Raw genomic sequence first — 20728 nt, forward strand, 5'->3', positions numbered from 1 at the left:
TATATATATATAAAAGAGAGGTGGGGAAGGACCCTCCTAGATAGATTAATAAAATTAAGGAAAACATACTTTTCAGCCCTTCAGAGCTTTAAAGTAGAGTGAGAAATTTTTTATTACTTTCAGAAATCACTCGTTAGGGACTCAGAGGACAAAAATTCCAAATACCTGAAGCAAAATTCCGATGGTAGTATTAGTTACTCATCAAATATAAAAGTATTGAGGAAATCTTTAGAAAATGAAGATACTCTAGTGTCAAAATATGAAGGTGTGTTTGATGGTCCTTCTTACTTTATTTATGGAAAGAAATCAATGTTTAACGTGTAAGTAATGTTCCTATAATTTCTAAGCATTAGATATTTTGCAACTCGTTAATGTATTTATTGAACATATTGTAATTTATTGTAATTGCAGTTTATTGTATCGTAAAAATGGTGGCAACTATTTGACATCAAACATAATGTAAAGAGATACAAGAGATAATTCTTAGTCCATTCAAGCATCAAGGACTGTTCCTGGTGGATGTTTCACTACAATCCGTTTGGTTTAAAGTAGTTGCCACCATTTTTGGTGCTCAAAACCACTAACGTTTACGATGACAGAAGACTATAAAGATATATTTACAATACAGTAAGAATAGTTTGTTAAGGGTGCACCTTAATTCTTAAAATAAAATTAGTTCGTAATTCAGACATACACATAACAAAGATAATGTAAAGACAAATCTAACTAGGCTTAATGAATTAGACTTAACAGAGTACAAGTGTTAAAAAATTGAATATTATAAAACTATTTAATACGATTAACATACATTGAAAAATGAAAATGTGTTATCCTTATTACATTCAAATCATTTCTTAGTCGATTGTAAACATTCTAGAGACGATAACGAAACTACGCCAAAATTGGTGTTTTTGTAAGTGAAAATGATTTACGTATGGGATGAAAGAGCGTGAGCTCGATGTAAGCATAATCTCTTATTGTTGTTTAGATTTAGTTGCAGTTTTAAAGTATATCTGAACAGTCACTTTGGTGTTTACCTAAAGTGTTTCTTTACACAATTGTTTTGAGTTGTTCTTCAAATCTGGGGAGATAATACCTCACTGTATACAGTAAAAACTGTAATATAGTATCTCTTCAAATTTGGACTTCATCGACCGAAAGGATTATGTCAAGGAACATTCTATTTTAAGTTAAGACAACATTAAACGTTCATGTACATTTAAAATGTCAAATCGTAACGCAAATAAAGGTGAAATCGCAAACCAAGCTCCATGCATTAAACCCATTTGTAAGCGATTTACAATTCTGAAATAAAATTTGGCATACCTTGTATAGCGCCCGTAGATCGTTTATTATTAACTTTCCAACTCAAACCGATCAAGAAGACCAACACAGATAAAATTTAATGTATTGGGGTTAAAGGTGTGGTACCACTCTCTAATATAGCTTAATGTTGCAGAGTTAAATTTCTATTTATTTCTAGTTATTTCGATTAATACAACACATTCGATGTGGTAAAAAATTAAAAACTTGATTCAAGCCTGATCATCATCTCCATGCATTTGTCTAGAATATAAATTGCTTTTTTTATCGATTCGTCATTGAAAACTTGTTAAACTAGTTGACAAAAAGGTTTTTGATCACGAGAGTTATTACATCATTTATTAGACATAAAAACTTGATTGGAACTTATTAGCTTGAATTCAATGTTAAAAAAATCAACATTACTTTCCGACCTATCACTAATAAATTTATTAAAATCCTGACGTGTAACGGTGTCACATGGTACATAGTCATAAAAAAAGGAAAATAAAATGAATAGAAGTAACAGGAATCAGTAAAATAATCCAAATTGATATGTTACACTGATGAAGTGAGAATAACATACATTAACAGGAGTAAAAACAAAAACGCAAGTAAAAACTGACAGCTAAAATCTTATAAAACAAAAAGTGACTTCTAACTATCTAATAAATTGGGAGCAGCAGAGTGAGATCCTTTTTTATTGATTTTTGTTTTTAATGGTATGAAACGACTTCCAGAAGTCTAAGTCAGTATTTGACAGAAATTTATGAATAATATTTGGTGAAAAAAATTTAACACCTTATCATTTGTCCAACAGAGTTTTATTATAAATAAGTATTGGAGTTTTTGATTCCTGACATACTGCAGCAAACGTTCATTTAAACGGAATTTAAGTACGCACACGTTTTGTTTTCCTTGTGTACAAAGGTCCGCCCAAATAAAGATAAAATTATATATATATATTTCCAAATTACTTACGCAATTAGTGGGTTCTCCTATCAACAAAATGGCAAATTTGTTGACAGAAGTAAATACTAAAAAGATTTCATGTTTTTTGAGACTTTTGAAAGAAATAGCTAATTATTAGAAAGAACGGAACTAAACCACAATTCCACTTTTCTTTCAAAAAATTGGTTACCAAATTCTAAAAATTTAAATAAAACGCCTAGTCCGAATAATTTTTATTATATAGAACTATCTATATTGTATTCCCAAATCTAAAACAACCCATTATTTATTTTCGTTGTTCATTAATGAGTTGTTTTAAGTTCGAAAATGCAATGTCATTAAATGGAGTATATAATACTAGCATTTGAAATTTTATTAGAATTTTTGATATTGATAACTAATTTTCAGAGAGAAAAGAAGTATACCACAATCGCTTCCATTTTTTTTTTCAAAAATTAGTTGCCAAGTATCAAACATTTTATTTAAACAAAGTTCAAGTAATCTTTATTTCTACTTACAATATTGTATTACCGAGCCAAGGGCAACCCATAGTTTGTTCAAGATTCCGTTAGTGTTGCCATTCTGTCTATGCTTATCTTTCACAAAAACCTGTCAACTGAAAATCACAGGTTCAATTTAAAATATCACAGACAAGTGCTATTATAGTTTGCCTACGGCAAGAACTCCCCCCACCACGAAGTCTGAGATCGTCTTCTGCTATGGAAATAAAAGTAGGGAGGGTAGCTTCTCTTCATTTTAAGGCAAATACAATAGACCGAAGAAAAAAATTTCCTTTTTCTCGCCGACCTGATCCATAACCTTTCCTAAGGAATGACCCCATACCCCTACTTGAAATGGTTATACCCCTTCACCGTAGTTACCTCCACGTGATCAGACGGATGGCAAGGGGATTTTATACTTACTTATTTTTCGCTGTTCTTTTTTCTAGGAATGAAGAAGCAGAAATTATTAAGAAACATTTTCCGGAAGCCCAGTTTGTTGGTATTGAAGGTGCTACTCACAATGTTCATTCGGATGCTCCACATCCCTTCTTTGAAGCTTTGTTGAAATTCTTAAATGAATAATTATACATATTGTATATGTTACCGGAAAATTTAAAAATCTGGTATTGTATACAATGCCGAAAAAAAGCTGGCTATGTATTAAACTATGAAACGTTTCTCACAATGGTTAGGTATTGTATGCAATACCAAATGATAAAATGCCAAAATATGATGTATAATTATTTCGCTTTTTTACTTAATACGTTTGTGCAATATTGATATTAGTTAAAATTAATTTCTTCATGCAATAATTTGGTTTATATTTTATATTGTTTGTTTTAACTTCTTAATAGTTAATAATAAACAGGTATAATAATCTGGCATAACTGAAAATTTTCTTTAGCTCTGAAATCAGTTACGTTACTTAAGAAAAGCAAATAAATACATAATGTACTTTTTGTTGAAATTCGCATTTCTCGTGTTTCTTTTTTAAATAATCGTCATTGAACACAATGCTTACGCAAAATATGCAATCCTGTAGTTTAAATATATAACATACCTTAAATTTTATGATTTTACTGAAAACGCCAGTCGTTATGCACATACAGGTATTTCCTATATTGTCTGTAAAATATGCTTACTCTAATAAAGAAATGTTTTTACGGAATGCAGAAGATTGTTTCTCTTAGTTCCCCACATTCTTAATCTAATTCCTAATCATGTCATATAAATATCATGTCATGTCAAAGCACCATTTATCGTTATTACTATTATAATTTATTTTAAAAAAAATTGAGTTTGTCCTTGTATTTTGTTAAAACTACAACAGATAGGATAGTTGAGCAGTGATAGTTGATTAAAACAATTTTTCTTGTGATATCGTTGTCATTTTGTAGATAAAATTAATTGCTGACACATTAAAGTAATTCTTATTCAGAGGAAATGCACAGAAAATAGTGTAGATTTGCCAAATAAAATGGTTTATAAATATTAGGGGGACCAGAAAGTAATGTCGTTTCGGCGCATTAAATATTTTATAGTCTTAAAAACCAATTAATTTTTTACGATTCATTTTCGATACGGCAATGAAAGGTTGTAGCTAATGAGGCTGAATATATTATTGATAAAAAAACAAAATCTTGATAACTAATATCCAATGCCCCAAAACGACATAACTCTACTAACATAAATGAATTGAAACGCGGTTAGTTCATGACTTGTTCAAGACAAGAGACTTGAAATGTAAAACATCTTTAAGATTTTCTCTGAAAAGTTCCACAGATAAAGATTTGATAGAGAAAATCATTATTCTATATATATATTTCTCTTACACCGCAACAAAAAAAAAAGTCTCATTACAACTCCCCGAATGGCAATGCTAGAAAATCGACTAATGATTGCCGCTAAAAATGTCAGATGCCAAATCTAGCTGAGAGAGCGCAACATATAGTGCTTTTAAAAATGGAAACTGAAATAACCAGAGAGAGCATAAGCTAGGCAGAAGTGAGTAGTCTTTGTCGATAGATCTCTATTTTAGTATTTTGTTGAAAGCGCTTTTTTTCACGAGTTTATTTGACGATTTTTGATTTATATCACGAATTTATTTGCTTTACTAGAATTTATTTGCTTATGCAGGTTTTTCCATTGCAATTCACTTATTTCAATTTTTAATAGACTTAATTATAGCCAAAATTTTAACCTTTTTAAAGAGATATCAGTTTTAGAAATTTTATCTTAAGATTTTATACTATAGCACATTTCTAATAGGTTTAACGAATTACATGTCATTTATTTCCAATTTATTTTAATGACTTAGTATTTACTAAAAAGATGTAATTTTTTGTTAAAAAAAAGTTGTTATATGGATTTGAATGATTGTTTTGAATTCTTAGAATTTTTTGCATTTGCAATGTACATAAGTTAGAAGCGAGCGAAGCGAGCTTGGTTTGCGAAGCAAACCATATAAGATTGCGTAGCAATTTTTGGGGGTTGGCGAGCGTTAGCGTGCAAGGGGCACAGCCTACTAGTATTAAATATTTCATGCAATTCTTCATAACTTCAATTCAATGGGGGATGTTTTTGTTTTGTTTTCCTTTTGAAAAATCCAGACTAATTTCAACGATATTCCTGAATATACTATTTGCATGTGTACGGATAAGTAATTATTCCAAGAAAACTCGTTCTCGGTAGATATTGAGAGCATCATTAAATCTATATTATTTTTACTCCATTCTAAAGAAGAAAACGAATGAGTAAATTATTTTTTGCAAATGCAGTTTTAAAAAAAATTAAAAAAACAAGAAATTACGTTTTAAAAGATTGAATATAATGTAATAACATATAATACAAAACATATAATGATAATGCAGCTTAAGTGTGAAGTTGGGTTCGAAAAAATACAATTAAATCCTCTGTCGGAAGAACAAAATTACTTTCCGAACAACCAGATGGCTTAGACTTTCCAAAATCACGGCCGTGAGCTCCCATAATTTGTAGTAATTTGTGATGCAAAAGGAGAAAAAGGACCATAATTAACTTGACAATTAACAAATTTAAGAAAAAAAGTATAACAGTGACATCTTTAGCTCGAAGCTGTCTACACGCAGCATTTCAGGCCAAAGAATGTATGTATAGTTAAGTAAGTTAATGAGTAAACTTCACGATTCTCAGGTACTCTCTTTAAATATTAATGTAATTTTTTTAAAAACAAGTTTGTCTTACTATGTGTAAAAAAGCCAAAAAAAATGCATTATTATAAATTTTATGATAAAGGGCCATTTTTAGGTGAAAAATAAGCCATTTTTTGCATATACGGTAAACACTGTAAAAATATTTCTACACCCTAAAACAAAAAATCCTTCGAGGATTTTATTTAAAATTTATGCTTTGAACTATTATCTTAAAAGCTGGTACGTGTACTACTTAGTTAGAGATCAATATAGTTAAGCAAAGTTTAAGAAATTTCAGCACTAATCTTTGCGAAAAAGCTTGCATAAAAAATGAAATTCTGCATTTTTCTCTTAGTAGTTCAAAACATGCGTGCAAAAATCATAAGCACTCATGAAGAAATGTAGACAATTATTTCGAAAGCAATATGAGATATCGTGCTTAAGGTGATGAAAAATGTGGTACAAATCTGATTTTGAGATAAATGCATCCAAGGACTTTAAATTATTACCCTCATCCACTGTTATTACCTTACACAAAAATTGCTATAACTTCGTAATTAATTGGAGTACAAACAAAAGTAAATTATTTTTCAAAAGCTATGATTACGGGTATTCTAAATTTATAATAAACTAATTTCAAAAATTTAAACATGTTTTTGCACTTGCCTTAAAAAATTTCATAGAATTGGAAAGTTTTTCTTTTTAAATCTAATATCATCGTAGATGTTTGTAAGAATTTCAGAGAATGTTTTAAAAGAATAATCACGAAATTTCTTTAGTAAATGTAAACAATTCAAAAATTTTGCCTTTTGAGACTATTTTAGATTTGTCACATCGATTGAAAAATTTAGCTCAGAAAGCTTGCCCTAATATTGTTGATGACAATGCTTTAATGATACAAAATTAAAAAACTTTTTAAATATTCTACCGGTATCGTTTAAAAGTAAATTACTTGAATCTCAAATTAATAATTATAATGAAGATGTACGAAAAGCCCATCTTTTTCAAGAAGTTGAAATTTTAACTAGCATCTTGAATTCCAGTAAACAATCAACAGGCAGGTCCGAACTTGCCCTGAGATAGTTGCGTTGAAAGAAGAATTGTTAAACTCAGTGGTTCCCAATTTTTTCCGCTGCGGAACCCTAAATAATTTACATTCTTTTGGCGGAATAACGACTCTATAAATAAAGTTTATTACGATAATTGTGAAGGTTATATAACCTGTAAAAGACTGTTTTGAAAATATCTAATTAGAAGAATGAAGATTTGTCTTCTCATTATCATTAATCATCTCAAATTAGGATAATTTGCTGTCCTTGTGCTATATTTAATCTAGTTATGAAATTGTTTTTGGTGTACACACATAAGCTAAAAATGAATAAAATATGCCGGATTATGGTTTACTTTGAAATGAAAACTTGAAAAAGTTGTTATAAACGTTGAAAATGGTTATTAGGCAAGCATATTTCTTTATTAAAGAATTTAGTTATTTTATTTTGATTTGAATACCAATGCAATGTTTTATAAATGTTTCTTTTCCTAATTTGTTAAATATATTAGAAATATATTTTCTTTTACGAAATGTTATTTCTATTTCATTGTCATTTTACTTGAAATAATTTCATAGATCAACCGAAACATTAAACAGATTATGAATTCTAGCTAAATATAACAGTTACAAAATGCTGATACCAATATATCTGCCAATGTACATGCAAAAGTGTTAGCTAAAACATGTAATAGTAAGCTTACTCTACGAAATGTCTCTCTCTATATAAAACGTTACAAGCAAATGCTTTTGCTTAAAGTGACAAACTGATTAAAAAAAATTACTGTATTACATACTTTGATATAGTGAAGTGTTATAAACTTATGAAGTGCTTTATTAAACTTTTGATACCATTTTGGACTATGACCGAATATGCTTTTGTTAAAGACGAGAAATTCAATATTTTGTAAAAAATGAACTTAACAATTTTTAAAAATAACCTTTTTTTTTCGGATTTTAACATTTTTCGCTATGATTTTTTTCTGCGATTTGCTATGATTTTTTTGCTTTCTTACTGCATATAACTGCAGAAATATTCAATAAAATTAAACAAAATTTTAGATTATTTTTTAAATTTTAATAAAAATATCGCTTTAAAAATTAGTTGAGCAAGATATGAGTAGTAAAAGTAGTATTTTCATACTGCGCATGCGTAGAAAATTTTGTTTTGAATCGTTATATGATAACTTATGAAAAAAGTCTGATTTGAATATCTAGAAAATTTGAAAAGTTTCTAACAATTTTCAAGTAGGTTTTGTTAATTTAAGAAGAAAGCTTTGAATGGTATGGGTTTTCCACAAATTTATTTCGTGCTATTAAACAAGCCTTATTAAAAGTGACATCGCATTATGTAGAGTCGCACTCTTTTAAATTATATTTTATTTCACATATTTTGTTTCCTTTTACCATCACATTTTGTTGTCTGCACCATTTTAGGGTATTATCATTTGATATGAAGTTTTGTTTCAGGATACAAAATGAAATTTGTGGGAAACCCCTAATCATTTAGATCTTCCAATAAAAAAGTACAAAAGTTGCTTAAAAATTGCTAGAAACATTTTACATTTTCAAGAAATTCAAATCGAACTTCTTTCATAAGTTACCAAATACAATTCTAAACAAAATTATGAAAAAAATTTTACTTCACCTTAAATTCTACTTTAAATACTATCTTGAGCAATTTTTGACAAATTTTTTTCAAATATTAAAATTATATTTTATTATTAAGTAAAATTAATTAAAATTTTGTTTAGTTTCATTGAATATCCCAAAACTCAGTCCAAAAAATGAGAGTTTTTCTTATAAAAATGTCTATATCTCTATGAATATTTTAGCTAGGTTCACGAAATTTTGTGCAGTTACTTCATATGATAATCAACTTTTTTAATATGAGTTACAATTTTGCATTTTTTGGCATAAGGTGTTCAAAAAATTTTTTTTTTCGTTTGTAATTCATTGTCGATCCCTCAAACCTCTAAAATTTTATTGATATATATGAGAAATTGCATGACTTAAACACTTCTAAAGTTTTTAAAAAAAATTTGGAAAAATTTGCAAGAATTCCATCATTTTGTCCACTCAATGTATGTATACTTTTTACTGCTTTTGCCTTCGCACTGTGGGCCAGAAGACCATGATCTTTGACCAAAAGTCAAAAATTAAATTTTCAACTAAACTATGATGTGTAGACAGTTTTAATATAGCCCAAATTAAGTATTCATAATCATTCCAAACATTATAATTTACTTTTTGAACCGACAATGAAGAGACAATAAAAGAGTACAATGTAATGAAAAATGTGTTAAAATTTATTTTCAAGCGTAACTTTTAAATTTTTATTTCAGAAATATATATATGAATTTCACCTTACTGTTACATTTTTAACAGAGTAATTAGTCTGAAATTATAGTACAATTTTTCAGTTTGTTGGATTGGTTAATACACTTGACAAACTTATAGTTTATATCTTATCATTTGATATTTTACTATGTTTGAATGACTTTCGAAACTTAGTTCCAAAAAGTTTCACGAGGTAAGTAGCTAAATTTTTTTTTGTTATCTTCTTTGATGTTTCTTCTTTCGAAAAAACTTGCCCCACTTTGCCCGTATTTTAAAGGTGAACTAAATATACCGAAAAACAAAAATTATGTTTTTTTTTCCATGTTTTCGCGTTATTTTGTAATTAATTCTTGTTATCTTGTAATATTACTTCGGAAATATAATTTGCTTTTCATTTTAAATATAGAATTACGAAAATTATTATATTTTCATTGCTATGTTTAATTATTTAAACGTATTATATTATTTTTTTATTTTTGCTCGCCATATTTCAACCGCCATTTTGTTTTCCAGGTATTTTTAGTGTATTTCAAAATTTCAACTATGAATTCAATTTACCAGCGCATAGAACCCCTAAATAAAAGCCCCCAAACTTTGAAACAAATTTTATTGAAATACTAATTTTGTCCACGAAACCTTGGATGCTAGCCCACTGTGCTTCGTTCAAAAAATGAAGCAGTAGGAAAATTTGTTTTTATTACTAAAATAAAATGAGATATTAATTTTCAATTATGCTGAGATTTATGCACAATCAAGGCTTCTTCATCACATTAAGAACTTAATACGTAAATAATGAATAGAGCATTGGGTAGATGTAACTATTAAATGACTTTCCGACTTTAGTTTCCCCAGTAGTTGTAAACAAAGGGGTAGTTAAAGAAACGATATTTGTTTAACTAAAAATTACAAGAAATATCAACAGAAATTGTGCTTCTAAGTTGCTTTACACTATGGCAAGGTAAAATCATCGCTTTCTTTCTCAGTAATAGTTTCAAATGCATATAGCATTAGTTATTTTTAAAGGAAATTCCAGTTTTTAATAACTTCGTATTTTTTATTATTTTCTTATTTATTTTCTTCCTCTTCTTCTTATTCTTATTTTTAAGAACATTATTTTTTAAAAGAAATGCATTTAAAAAAAATTTATTTCTTTTTGAAAACATTATTTAATTCTAAGAAAAATTTTCTTTTAAAAAAGAAATTCTTATTTATAATAATATTTTCTTTACAGAAATTCGTATCTTTAAAAATATTATTCATTTTAAAAACATTATTTGTTTTTTAAAACCTTATTTATTTTTTTAAAAACATTATTTGTTTTTTGAAACAATGTATATGTTTTAAAAACATTATTTACAATTTAAAAAAAATTTTTTTTTGCTTTTTAAAAGAAGTTCTTATCTTTAAAAATAGTATTCATTTTTTAAGGAAATTCTTCATTTTCAAAGGAAATCTTTATTGTTACAAAAAATATTATTGGTTTTCCCCCAATTGTTTTTAGATTAAATTCTTTAATATATATATATATATATAAATATATATATATTCTCAAAAGTAAACCCACATTTCTAAGTTCTTGATATATTCATATGGTAGACATGACATTGTTATATTATTATATAGTAGACATTTTTATTTCACATTTTGCCTTATTTCACATTTCTTACCAGTGATTTTTCTAGTTAATTTTATTCAAGCACCTAGTAAAGAGGATTACATCTTATAATATTATTATTTCCAAAGTATCTCTAATTATATCAAAAACGAAGCTATAAACTAAAGTAACACGTTTTATAAAATGAGGTTAAGTACCTAAATTTTATATAATAATTAAACTTAAAATCATGTTTTTTTATAAAATTTTAGAAAATTAAGCGGTTTTCAAGTTAGTTTTTTAATTTGAACAATTCAAATATTGGACAACGAAAAAATTTACTGTGATAATTTTTTATTTTTATTTAAACCACATTCAGTGATGTACTATGTAGTAATCGGCTCATGTCTGTACCAAACCGTAAGCGCTTATTCAGTGACGCCCTCATGTGGCGAGTATTGTAAGTGTTAAGTGCACATTGAGAAAATGTGACGACGGCGACAGATATTCAGGTAGGTACGTAAGTACTTTATTTACATCGCAGTAGTGATGCGCAATGGGCTATTGGCGACGGTTTGGGAAACATCCCTGAGGATGATCCAAAGACATGCCATCGTAATTTCGATCATCTGCTTTGGTAACCCGACGACCTGCACTCGAAGTCGAGCACTTTACGGTAGAACCATTTAACGAGTACTGATACCGCGCACCCTCAGTCCCTACGCCGGCTGATCAAAGTGGTCTCCCACCAGCTCACTGACCGCAACCATGATGCTTGACTTTGGTGTTCTACAGAGAGATATTCAGAGACGTGGATTCAATCATATGCGTGTGTCATCTAAAAGCAAAAAGGAATTCAGTAACCACTTGTGAAGAAGGAATTTTTTTTTTGTCATTTACTCCCATTAAATAACCTGAGTTATTAGTTTTCATTATGAAATAAGAGTTATTTGTAACATCTTTCATGAATTAAGGAGTTATTTGTAATAAGAGTTGTGTAATTGTGCTTTGTTTTCAAAATGCTTAAAAACGCAAGAAAAGCTGATTTGTAGCTTGCTGCTACAGAGTTTGAGGATGTAATAACTGATAAAATGCCAATTACAAAACTAGAAAGTATCATAAAATACTGTGAAATTCAAAAAAGGACCAAAGTTTGTATCTAATTTTATAGAGAGGATAATTGAGAACCGAAAAATAGAATTAGAGACAATCGAGAAAAATCAGCAAATAGAGAAACAATGCGAACAAATTAAATGAGAGAGAGTGAAAGCAGAGCAAGAATTATGTCCCGCATGAAAGTGCGATGACAATTCTGAAAATAAAATTGAGAAATATGATTCCGTGAATTCGCTTGTAAAAAGTATAAAGATATTGAGGATAGTAAAAAGTATAAAGATATTCGAGTTCCTTNTTGGGGGGGGGGAAAGTTTTTTTTTTTTTTTTTGCCTCTTTAGAATGATCTTTCTTGAAAGAAAAAAATTTTCCTGATAAATTTAAAGCTGAAATTCTTTTAAATTTACTAGGTTGGGGAGCATCAAATGTAATTTCTTATATAGGGGATAATGAGCCGAATGCTAATGATAGAGTGAAGAAAATAGCATATGACAACTAGCTTTGATTATTATTTAAAATTAAGAGAAGTGTCTGATTTTGAGGAAAGCAATTAATGGAATCTTCGAACATTAAGCAAAGAAACCGCGTCTCCTTAAAGTGTTAGACAATCAGGAAGTTGGTTTGATCTTGATCCCGTAACCTTGGGTAAAGAAACAGATTAATTTTTATTGTCACGGGGTAAGTCATTAACGGATAATGATAGTCAAATATTATCTAATTCTAGAAATGTGTCTAAGATATTATTAGCTGTAAATAAGAGTTCGAATTGTATTTTGTGTTTTGATAATTATCCCTTACACTGTTCAAAATTACTTGAAAAAATGGTTAAATAACAATTTATTTACTCGCTTTTTTTTACCATATTATAGAAAAACAGTCAAATAACCATAAATTAGATTATATTCAAACTGTTAATTGCAAGAAAAACCGTTTCTTAACTCCTTTCACCTAATACTGTTAAACAACCAGAATTTTATCGCACCAACTAGACCCACATAATGAAGGCACTTATTTCCAAGCAAATAAATACATATTATAGCCGAGAGAGCTAATTTTTAAATCTCATAGCCGACAGAACGGGGGTTCGAATCCTAGCCTTGACACAGCAATATTTCTTCCATTCTTTTCCCCATGAAGAGTGTCAAGCAGTTTTCTGATCCTTGGCTTTTAGTATACTATACTCTCATTCACACATAGATTGCAGCACCATAAGGATGCTAAACTATCTCCAATGTCCGATGAAATTTGTCCGAAGTCAAGCATCACTGGCTACGGTCAGTGTGCGGGTGGGTGACCACTTGGATCAGTCTGCGTAGGGACCGAGGGTGTGCGGTATTGGTCCTCGTTAAACTGCGCTACCGAAAAGTGCTCGACTTTGCGCGCAGGTCGACGGGCTACCGAACGGAGGGTGCCATCCCCTCCGCAGAGGATCAAAATTGTGATGGCATGTCTTCGGATCGTCGCCAATAGCCCATTGTGCAGCTCAAGTGCGACGTAAATTAACAACAACAACCGATGAAATTGGTTTTTTACGGTTTTGAAACCATGCTAGTTGTAAATGGTTAAGCAACCTCATAATTTTTTATTCATGGATTCTTAAGCATACTAGTTGTAAACGGTTTCAAAACCGTAGAGGTAAAAAATCTCCTGTAGGTTATTTTGCCATATTTTTTCAATAAAATTCTAATAGTGTGCATAAATGTAAAAACTTTTTAGCATTGCCGGTTTCTGAAAGAGTCGAAATAATAATGAAATATAATTATTATTTCTTTATTATCCATTTAAACGAAAATTATCCATTAAAACGTATGAGCTCAAAACAGTAACTTACGAAACAGACAAACGCTTTATCCCCTGAACCACCGCAGCTCTCGCTGTGTCTCTTAGCAAAATTAGATATATAAGAAATATTAGTTTAATTATTTAATAATAAATCTTATTGTGAGCCATTGGTGCTCGATGAGAATTAGCATCCAACCTAGTAGTAAGTTAGGAGTGGTAATTAGCATCCAATAGTAATTAGTAGTATTAAGTTAGTAGTAGTAATTAGCTGTTGTAGTTCATTTACGTCGCACTAGAGCTGCACAATGGGCTATTGGAGACGGCCTGGAAAGCATCAATGAGGATAATTCGAAGACATACTATCACAATTTTGATCCTCCGCTCCTGTAGTCAGACGACCTGTACGTGAAGTCGGGAACTTTACGATAGTTTAACGATGACCAATACCACACACCCTCGGTACCTGCACAGACTGATCCTATTGGTCACCCACCCGCACACTGACCACAGCCAGGGATGCTTGACTTCGGTGATCTGCCGATGGAAACCACGTCTTATCGATCAGTTCATTGCGGGAAAGTAGTAATTAGCATCCAAACTAACATCTAATTTCAGTAGTAAGTTAATGGTTTGAAGTGAGAGGTCATTTATGTTATTTTTTGAAACTATAATAAATGTGTTGAAAAATATAAATAATTTCTTTTAATCTTCTAAAAATATTCTTATTCTCTTTTGTTAATAGATACGTTCAAATACAAAGAACATAAATTCACAAGACATTATTTAAAAAAAAAGAAAAACAATATTTTATAGAAATTAGTTAAAAGGAAATTCCTGATACAGCTGTTCAAAAAACATACCATCTAACCAAGGGATGAGCAAACTACAGCCCACGGGCTAACTACGGTCCGCCAGAAGGTTTTATCCGGCCTGGGGATAGAATTTTAACTTGCCAATTCGTGGCGAATATAAACAATATACATCCATTTTCCTGTCTACTTTGTTTAAAGCTACTTTTGTTATTTCCTTTTTAGCTAAGTACTGATGACCTTTAATATTCTCTATTTTTGTTCTACAAAACATAAATTGATGAAAATAGTTAACTCAGGCAGCTTCTATTGGTAAAATATTGAAAGCAGAAGCTCTTTAAGGAGTAGCCGTAGATTGGCGCCATCTGAAGCAGTTGCTTCAAACATGCCAAAGTATGAGTTTTACAAATCATTACCAAAAGCTAGCTTCCCAAATTTAATATTTCATGCCCAGAAAGTCAGTGCTATGTTTGCTTCATCTTATGTATGTGAACAAGTTTTTACAACTATGAACCTCATGAATATCATTTCAGAAGTAGACTAACAGACAAACATTTGGCCTCGTACCTTAAAATAAATACATCTCACTTGGAACCTCAAAGTAAGGAACTTTGAAAAATGAAATCGTAATTTCATTAATCTCATTAAATATTTAAATTAAAACTTGTGTATCGTTTTTTTTTACTTGGTCCACCAAACTTTTTTTTCTCGATTTTTGCCCTTCGACCAAAAAAGTTTGACCACCCCTGATCTAATCAATGATTTCTTAGAAACTAAAAATTCCTCTTCGTCCATATTTTATAAATATAAATTACTCAAAATACGATGTAGCAAGGATACAACACTAAATAAAAATATAACTTTTTACATAATTAAATACTGCTTCAAGTAAATATCTATTTTTACACTATTATTTATATTTTTCAAACTGTATTGTTGAATTTTATGGGTGTATGGATTTACCAGTAAAGACTTAGAAAAGAAGTGTAAATAATCATTTATAATGCCATATGTTTTTTGATGAAGTAAAATATTTTTACAGGCCAAGCAAAGTTGCTTTGTATTTTTATCTTTCGTACATTTTTGAGAAAATATAATTCATATATCATACTCTTTTGTCATAAAATCATTTTCGTTGATTTTTGTTAAGCAACAATAAAAATATTTAAAAATGAGATGCTTATTTAAAATTAGATACTATTTAAAATCAAGCAACATTTTGTATGATTTTCCTAGTTGAATAAGTACCTTTCCTCCATAAATTTATCTTTTTAGTATGAAAGTTATTTTCTCTTTTAATTTTGATCTACTGCTAAAATTAATTAAACATCATTAGCGTCGATAACAATATGGCCACTTTTTATGGTTTATAAGCACGAATAAGTTTATTTTCTCCATTTTTTGGATTTTAATACAAAACTCTTTTTTGTCATTTCAATTAGTAACTATTATCCAAATTAATTAATTATAATTCTCGAAAATGTTTAGTAAAGACACTATTATTTTTATAATTATTTTTGGCTAACGGCCAGAGGAATTTTGGATCAAGTATTGAAAGAAATTTGCCTTCTAGGATGACTTTTTGATGAAACTAGCCCGAATTCACTTTACATCGAGAAAAAAAACACAAAAACTCCCACTGTTAGTCCAATAACATGGGGATTCTAATCCATGATCTATTTACTACTGAGGATCTTTTACATCAGCACTGTCGTCGGTGCAAGAAGGGAGCGGAATTCGTTTCAACCAGAAATCGCTTGGATTCGAACCCGGTTCACATCACGGGTAGGCGAGTGTTCTATCCTTGGTTCAGAATTGCTGGTTTTGTATACAGTGCACACATATATATTAACACTCTGTTTTATTAATATAACTTGAAGGAAAATAAGTATCAAAATTAACATCGTACTTTTTCTAGCTGCAAGCCAGTTACATTAGCTTTCAAAGTCTTTGAAGCTAGCCAGGATGTCGAAAGGAAAAATCCCATAATATTATTGCATGGTTTAGGAGGCTGTAAAGAACACTGGGATGATATTCCACAAAAAGTAGCTGAAGCCACTCATAGAAGGGTATGTTTAATTTTAAATGTTAACAAAATTTAGAGCTCATAATGTCTTCTGCTGAAAATCTTCAAGTTTATAAAAAGTGCTCAATATGATGTCCACCACTGTTTGCTATAATTTTGAAATCTGAAATCGTATATTCAGTCATTGAAATTAATATATGAAGGATTTAACTCGACCTGCTCTAATTAAGGGCATACGGGATTTGGAATTAATGTATGTTGGCAAGTAAGACTACAAAGCAACAAGCATGAAGCCCTAGTCCTTTAATTCTAAATTGCCTCCGTATGTTGTTGGAGGGTCCCGTAAAGGAGGAAAAGGTATGCATATCGGCGTTGTTCCTGAAACAGGAGCAGCAAACATAATTTATTTTCGATTTCAGGATAAAGAAATAAAAATAAAATACTACCTTTTTAATAATAGAAGACTTTTTAAAAACATGTTGAGGTAGCCGCACACTTTTGAATAATTATTTTTTTATAGGTCATTGCAATTTTTTTTTATCATTCTGTAGAAGTCCGGATGATTTCTTTTGTATACCTAGAAGGCCATGAACTTCCCACTGCTTAGAAGTGAAAATATATTTGTGTAAGATATAAATTGCAATTACTTTCACAATTTAAACATCATCAACGCAAGAAGTGTCGAGTGGAGGAATTTTACTTTTAGAAGACATCAATGTTTAGAATACACTTGAGAAAAAAACTGCAATATACTACCAACATTATTGCATCACACATTTCCACTTTTCTAAACCTTTAAAAAAACGGCGACAATTCAAATTTCAATGGTAGAAAAACTGAAATAGACGGACTATCACTTTTGTTTAGTAATCTTGCATTGTCACAACCAAATACCAGAAAGCCGCAGCGGTCGCCTCCCAATGAGGTAAAGCAGGTTCACATCCTAATAGTTTGTGGTGAATACGAATTCGAATATCCGGCTCACACAAACCACAGTGCCGATGCAAAATATCCTTAGAGATAGAAGGACTAAGGGTTAGAAACCTCTTGCCATTAGGTCAACCATGGAAGGTTTTCGTGGTTCAAAAATTTTAACCATAGCGGTTCAAAAGAATTTCGTGATTAGTACCATTGAAAAGTTCTTCGTGAAGGCTAGTTTGTCTCTTTGCTCGATCCAGGAATTACATTGTCTCCTTGGTTGGGTCCAAAATTGTATCATAATTTAATAAAATTGAGTTGAACGTTGATAGCTGTAAACTCAGAATTGGGTCTGCTGTTCACAACGCAGGTTTCATAATAAAAAATACCACAATTATTTGGGGATCTGGTTAGCTGTAGGGATTGTTTACCACGATACGACTGTTCACCATCTGGTGGCAATTTCTTAAACTATTTACTTGATAAATTAAATTTCCATCAATTTGTCAGCATAATTAAGAAAATTTGCTACATAAGATGCTCTCATCCTTATTAATGAACACCCTGTATTTATGAATTTTTCATAGTTGACTTTATGCATCAATAATAAATCAATAATAATCAATGAAATAAATTCTCATTTAATTTTCATTGCTCTTCTTCTAACATCATTTGCAACACTGAACATACTTGACGTAGTAAAATATCCATAAAATAAAGTGGAAGTTTTTAAAGTGTAATGATACGTATACCGCTTTAAACATTTACGGTATTTAAAAATCGTGAAAAGTTAACTAAGCTGTAACGCAAATCAAGTCTATCTTAAAAAAGGCTGGTCTACTTGGGTACCATGTTTATCGTTCGAAAGAAACAACTACTACAGGGTAAATACTATTTTATAGTAGAAAGTTTAACCCTTGCATGTTATTCATTAATTACTTATATCTAGGAAGAAGTTATATTTAAATGTATGCATATTTTACATTATATATCAAGGAAAAAAAGATTGACCTCTTAAACATTGGATGGCTTCGGAAGAAAATACGAATATTTAAAAAATGAAATAAGCAAATATAAATTGATTACCAGAGATAAATTTAAGGGAATTTTTTAAATCCATAATAATTAACATAATCCAATATATCGAATTTTTTAAATCCATATGCGTTATTTTATTTTTGAGAAAGCCTTGCTATTTTCATTTGTATTGTACCATTCTGAATAAATTTTGATCGAATGATCTGATCTTCACGTTTTAGGACTCAATTTCATTTTTCGAGGGGCCGACCTCAAATATGCAATTTTATTAGCGCAGACGATATTTTAAGTTATGAAATCACACACAAAAATGTTTTTGTCTGAATAACCTTTTTTTCCTCCAACAAATTCGGATTTCAGACCTACAAAATATAGAGGTTTCCCGCAATCTAAAAAATATGGCCCCCTTAGCTTGGCGACGATATTTTTTTCTTATCTTATCTTAGGGCGATCTTATGTTAGGGAAATTTATTGTTAATTTTTCTTCTGGTTGCATTGCTATATATCGAGAATTTAAAGCGAATTAAGAGATTTTTGCACACACTTATAAAATAAATTTGTCCAAACATAATTCCATTCAAAAAATTTATTTTAGTAAATATTTATTATTTTTGATTGTTTTATTTAATAGTAGTTAAAAAAAATTTAATTGTAAGGTGTACAATTGTAAGGTATACATCATTTTGAAGTACGTAATTTCACATGGCAAAATGCTAAATTTGAGCGAAATCAGCGAATAGTTTTTGAGAAATCAAATTTTAATTATACGACTTTCTTAAAATTCAACTTCTCAGGAACCGATTTCGCTCATCGTGCCATATAATTGCATTTTACAAGTAAGACTTTTAAATTAAATTAGTTGTATATCTTACAATTCAAAATTTCTTTGACTATTTTCAAATCAAATAATAATAGTAATAAATATTTACTAAATGTAATATTTTTCATGCAATTACCTTTGGATAAACAAATTTTATAATTCCTTGCAAAAAATTTAAATTCACTTAAAAAGTTCTTAAGATATGGTGATACACGCTAAAAATAAAATTAACATTAAAGGGTCCTTGGATAATATATTCCAGATAGAGGCTAAATTGATTGTCTAATTTTGTAACTTAACATATCTTCTGCTCTAATTAGTATATTTTAAGACTCACCCTCGAACGATTAAGATTGAATTCTAGAACGTGAAGATCCGATCACCAGATCAAAAGTTATTCTGGATAGTTATTTTTTTTTGCTCACTGTTAACTGTATATTCTTTTAAAAAAGATACCTGTTACTTCTAAGCATGGTATAATTTTAATGGGAATCCTAGTTATAATTCTTTGTTCTCTAATAACAATGAAACAATACTAATAGTTCCTTCTCTCCTTTTTAAAAGTGCAGTATACTTAATGAAATATCCATAAAATACGAAAAATAAGTAATTTTGTAGAACCACCTACCATTTACTTGTTATTTTGTTGATCATTGTCTTGAATCTCTCAGTGAAATGCTTTAGATCGGAATCTTCGCTTTTTAAAATTTTCCATTTCTTATTTCGCTTGCCTAGAGCGGAATCCAAATTAAAGAGGATAAAAATTAATATTGAAACAATTTTATGGTTTTAGTTTGTGAAATGAATTGATAGTGTGTTGTAATTTACAGGTATATGCAGTAGATGCTCGAAACCATGGTGACAGTGAAATGAGTGATGAATTCAATTTTGATTTAAATGCAGTGGATCTCATACATTTTATAGAACAAATAGCAGCTGAGAAAGTCACAATTGTTGGGCATAGTATGGGAGGGATAACAAGCATGAAGACAGCTTTAAAAATAGTAAGTAATACCCACTACAAAACTATGATAAATACACCGAAGAGCCATTACCTTATGACCTCCCTGCTAATAACATGTAGGATCACATTTAGCCCTTAAAACTGCTAGCACCCACCGTATCATTGATGCCACAAGGTGCTGATAGGTAGTCTGAGGTATCTGGTACCAAGCGCTCACCAACTGGTCCTGAAATTCCCTCACATTGCGAGGGGGTAGCGTGGCAGCATGGATTTGGTTTTCCAAGTAGGACCACAAATGCTCTATTGGATTAAGGTCAGGTGAATTTGGGGGCTAAGACATGACTTGAAAG

General features: G+C 30.0%; 2 protein-coding genes across 3 annotated transcripts in view; both read left to right on the plus strand.

Annotated features, from left to right (window-relative positions):
* Window positions 1-3924, plus strand: part of LOC110281933 (uncharacterized) — an 18819-nt gene extending 14895 nt beyond the window's left edge. Inside the window, exons 5-6 of the mRNA XM_043050305.2 lie at window positions 124-320; window positions 3203-3924. Of these exons, the coding sequence (XP_042906239.1) occupies window positions 124-320; window positions 3203-3338 (333 nt within the window). The 3' untranslated portion in view covers window positions 3339-3924. The remainder of the gene's footprint in view (window positions 1-123; window positions 321-3202) is intronic.
* A 3342-nt stretch (window positions 3925-7266) lies between these two features.
* Window positions 7267-20728, plus strand: part of LOC107441796 (uncharacterized) — a 26820-nt gene continuing 13358 nt past the window's right edge. Inside the window, exons 1-3 of one of the 2 annotated variants that reach the window (XM_071177212.1) lie at window positions 7267-7382; window positions 16531-16681; window positions 20245-20418. In XM_071177212.1, the coding sequence (XP_071033313.1) occupies window positions 7372-7382; window positions 16531-16681; window positions 20245-20418 (336 nt within the window). In that variant the 5' untranslated portion in view covers window positions 7267-7371. Of the gene's footprint in view, window positions 7383-10127; window positions 10273-16530; window positions 16682-20244; window positions 20419-20728 lie in introns of those variants that run through there. The other variant, XM_043050307.2, reaches the window with a different exon arrangement.

Source organism: Parasteatoda tepidariorum, chromosome 2, assembly GCF_043381705.1.
Source record: "Parasteatoda tepidariorum isolate YZ-2023 chromosome 2, CAS_Ptep_4.0, whole genome shotgun sequence".
In the NCBI taxonomy this organism is placed as follows: domain Eukaryota; kingdom Metazoa; phylum Arthropoda; class Arachnida; order Araneae; family Theridiidae; genus Parasteatoda; species Parasteatoda tepidariorum.